The sequence below is a fragment of the Tupaia chinensis genome, unplaced genomic scaffold, assembly GCF_000334495.1.
Source record: "Tupaia chinensis unplaced genomic scaffold, TupChi_1.0 Scaffold000251_1, whole genome shotgun sequence".
In the NCBI taxonomy this organism is placed as follows: Eukaryota; Metazoa; Chordata; class Mammalia; order Scandentia; family Tupaiidae; genus Tupaia; species Tupaia belangeri.
Window position 1 is genome coordinate 981,124 of NW_006159731.1, and position 4,266 is coordinate 985,389.

At 43.0% G+C, this 4,266-nt stretch overlaps 1 protein-coding gene across 1 annotated transcript; it reads left to right on the forward strand.

Annotated features, from left to right (window-relative positions):
• Nucleotides 1-2,223: 2,223 nt before the first annotated feature.
• Nucleotides 2,224-4,171, forward strand: LOC114007892 (translation machinery-associated protein 7-like). Its single transcript, XM_027772056.1, has 2 exons — nt 2,224-2,316; nt 3,937-4,171. Exons 1-2 carry the CDS (start codon nt 2,224-2,226, stop codon nt 4,057-4,059), a joined length of 216 nt encoding a protein of 71 aa, XP_027627857.1. The 3' UTR covers nt 4,060-4,171.
• Nucleotides 4,172-4,266: the final 95 nt, after the last annotated feature.

The following is a 4,266-nucleotide window of genomic DNA, read 5'->3' on the forward strand; positions in this document are numbered from 1 at the left end:
AAAGATGAAAGAATTATTTCAACTGTTATTATAATGTAGAACTCTGATGAACATCCTTGGTGAAATGTATCCTAAGTGTAAAAAACATGACAGCTCTTGTACTTTACCTAGTAGTAACTTCAGTACTAATATATTTTTTAAAAATAATTTATTTAATTTTATTTATTAATTTATTTTCATTTGACCAGAGAAAGATAGACACACAGAGAGAAGTAAAATAAGAAAGGAAGCCACCAGGTCTGGGACTTGACTATGTGGGAGTGTCCAGCACCTTAACCACCATGTCACCTGCTGGTTACCAGTACTAATATTGACATAGTTTTGAAACTATTCTATGGATATCATAATATAAAACAAACAAACAAAAATAGGTAACACTACTAAGGACTAATATTTTCTGTATAAGAAAAGAGATATAAATATTAAGAGAAGTTTATTATTCTCAACAGTCTACTAACTGGACTGCCAATTTGGTAGGGTGCTGAAGGAGAGAAAAAGAACTATTTTTTCTTTAGATGATATTGTGGTTATTATGTTTTTTTTTTTTTTTAGAGGTTTCTGCTATAGGGCACGTGCACTCATCCCACAGACAGAGAGACAGAAAGCGAGAAATCACCCCCAGGGGGTATGGTCACACCACAATCCCTTCTCCTCCATTCTCCTCTTGGGATCTTGGGCACGTACGCACACGCGCCCTGCGTGAGTTTTAAGCCACCGGGTCCAGGACGCAAACTGCGGTCAAGTATGTGGGAATCCAGCGACACAGCCATTATGCTAACTGCTAGTTCCCAGGACTACTCATTCCTAGGTTCATGGCTGAGGCATCTACCACAAAATACAGCTTAACAAGAGAAAACATATTTCATTTATGTTATTTATTTAATATAAGTTCTTTAAATGATTATTTATTTTATTTATTATTATTATTTAATTTAAACAGAGAGAGAGAGGGAAAGTGAGAAAGCAAGCCACCAGGCCAGGGACTTGGACTGTGGTCAACCATGTGGTAGTCCACTGCCCTAATCACTATGCCATCTGCCAGACCCCTTCTTAAAAATAATTATTTAATTTATTTATTACTATTATTATTATTATTTTGGAGAGTTTTTTGCTTTAGGGTGTGTGCACTTGCCGGAGAGTCAGAGAGACAGGAAGCGAGAAATCATACCTCAGAGGGGATGGCCACACCACAATCCCTTCTCTTCCATTCTCCTCTCGGGATCTTGGGCACACATGCACACATACCTGGTGTGAGTTTTAAGCCACCAAGTCCAGGACTCGAACCACAGTCAACTAGTGGGAGTCCAGTGACATAACCATTAGGCTATCTGCTGGTCCTGAGAAATTCCTTTTCTTAATTCCAGAAGGGGAGCAGACTGAGTGTAGTTTTCGGTCATGCTGTTGGCTTCATGCTCCTGCCTCAGCTAACATAGCGGCTTGTTCTAGAGGGAGTGTGATGGGGTTCCTTTTGGACCAGATTTTTCTCTTAGGATTCTAGAAAGTTTCTAACTATCAAGAGATAGCTGCTGAGTAGTTGGCAGGAAAGGAATAGAAGCTAAACTCACATAGAGGGAAAGCAGTGTGCAGACACCGTAATCAGTATAAGCCAAAGCTGTTAATTGGCAGAAGTTTTGAACTTGAGAAAGGACAGTGGGTAAACTTGTTGGTTGACAGCATAGGGAAGAAGCAAAAAAGGATTTGAGTTGAGTTGATAAGGCTTCTACGTGCCATAACTCATTTAATCCCTCATTTAAGGCAGATACTTTTATCATTTCTATTTTTAAAGGTGAGGACACCGAGGTGGGAAAGCACTGAGTATCTTAACAGTTTGCTTCTAGGTTACCCGCTCTCTCTTGCCCCTGTTTCCCCCACCCCCTAAAGTGCACTTCCCTACCCTGTGCCCATCAGGAGAGGGGGCCTCAGCTTCAGAGGCCCCTCAGGCACTGTGCCCAGCTGCACAGCTGTTCCTGTTTTCCCAGGAGACCTAATTGTGCAACTCGTCCTCGGTTTTCTATGGAGTCTGACTCCATGCTTGAGAGTGCTATCTTATACATGGGGCAGAGAAGAAGAAATCACCACCAGAAGGGAAGAAGTCACAGAGGGAGTTGAGATTTGAAAGGTGAGCAAAAAGGACCTTCTGAGTCATGCTAGTGTTTAAACATCCCCAAAGCAAGGAGTGCCACTGAGGTGTTGTAAGCAAGGGCAGGGGCAGGTGGGGAGGGAATGAACGTAGGAATCAGGCCAGGAATCACGATCAGGTTTGCATTCTTAGACTCTGGCTGTCTAAGTGGAAGAGTGCGATGGAAGGCTGAGTGGGTGAGGGAAAGCCGAAGCAATCTTCTAGGAGTGATGACAGCATGAATTAGGGAGGTTGGTGGTGATAAAGAGCTGTGGACAAGTTCGACAGATACTCAAGTGGAAGAATTCAAGACCTGGTGATTGGCTGGATAAGAGGGGTGAAGGAGAGGAAAAGCCAAAATTGATAACCAGGGATTCTGGGTAGATGATGATGTCACTCTTGAACTAGAAAACCCAGCAGGAGAGTCCATCGGGCAGGGCTGGCTTCACTGGCACGCAGCCTGTGCTTGTGATAGGCCTGGCTTGGTTCATTGCTGCTGCCCTGACATTTTTAATAATGTTTAAACGAGGAATTGCATAGTGGTTTGGCACTAGGTCCCACAAACGTTAAAGTCTTTCCTGTCATCATGCATATGGGAGTGCAGCACCAGAGCTCAGAGTAGTAAGGATTTGAGCAGTGTCCCCAAACTGAGTTTTCAAGGGTTGCTGATGGCTGAGGTATGTGTGTACAGGGGGAAAGTAGGGGCCGCAAAATGGGGCTCCACAGTCAAATACATTGAAGAAATACTGGGTTATGCAAAGTTACATCAGTTTTTAAACTACAAAATATTCCAGAAATAATATGCTAATGAGCTGCGATTTAATATAAAGAATATCTGGTTCCTGCATAGAGCTTTGAAAACCTTTCCAAGGAGGGGAAGGAGACTGAGCAGTGAGTTCAATCACATGGCCGATGATTTAATCTGCCATTGGCTATGTCATGAAATCCCAGGGAAAATCTCCACATGTGGTTGCTCAGTGGAGCTTCTTGGTTGGTGAACACTTGGTTGCTGGAAGAGTGACAAATCCAAATTCCATGAGGAGGGGACATCCAAAGTCAGTGTCCCTCCTCCCCACCCCAGGCCTTGCCTTGTGTGTCTCTTTCAATTCAAGATCTGTACCGCCCCTCCACTTGCCCCCCACAACCCACTCCAGTCTTTGGTCTATGTGTCTCCTCCATTTTGCTGTTCTTTTATTTTTTTTAAAGAATTATTTATTTAATTTTATTTATTCAGTCATTTACTTTTATTTGACCGTAGACACACACACACACACACACACACACACGCACACACACACACAGATGGAAATTGAGAAAGCAAGCCACCAGGTCCAGGACTTGAACCGCGGTCGGCCATGTGAGAATGTCCAGCGCCTTAACTACCACACCACTTGCTGGTCCCATATTTTGCTATTCTTGAGCTGTACTTTTTATAATAAAACTGTAGGGGCCAGCAGGTGGTGCAGTGGTTAAGGTGCTGGACTCAATTGTGACTGATTTGTAATTCGAGTACCGAACCTGGCAGCTTGAAACTTATGCTGGGTGTGTGTGCATGCATGCCCAAAATCCCAAGAGGTGAATGGAGGAGAAGGGATTGCGATGTGGCCATCCCCTCTAGTGGGTGATTTATTGATTTCTGTCTCTCTCTTTCTCTCTGTCCAGTGCACATGCTCTATAGCAAAAATCTCTCGATAAATAAATAAATAAATAAATAATCTGTAAAAATACATATATTTCTTTTCATGAGTACTATAAGTTCTTCTAGTGAGTTATTAAAACTTGTGAGAGGTTGGCAGGTGTGATGTCTGGCCACGAAGGAAGATAAGATTTTCAAGCAGAAGCAAAAAGAAGAGCAGAAGAAGCTCGAGGAGCTAAAAGCGAAGGCGGCGGGGAAGGGCCCCCTGGCCTCAGGTGGAATTAAGAAATCTGGCAAGAAGTAAGGTGCTCCTTGTGTCTGGAGCATGGCGACCACCCTGGATTCCTTTCCTATTTAAACATCTGGATTCCCCACCGTAGCAGCTACAGCTAGAATGAAGTGTTGTCTTAGAGCGTGTTGTACATTTAAGAATAAACTTTTGTTTAAAAAAAAAATCATACAGTGGCTTGTTGTTTCTTTATTTGTCTTCACTCAGCCATTCCTGCCTCAG

What these genes read in the sequence shown, in the direction of transcription:
- LOC114007892 (XM_027772056.1), top strand. Translation starts at nt 2,224, where the DNA reads ATGAACGTAGGAATCAGGCCAGGAATCACGATCAGGTTTGCATTCTTA. An exon ending in TGCGATGGAAGGCTGAGTGG is followed by an intron (nt 2,317 to 3,936) that starts GTGAGGGAAAGC and finishes CTGGCCACGAAG; the next exon opens with GAAGATAAGATTTTCAAGCA.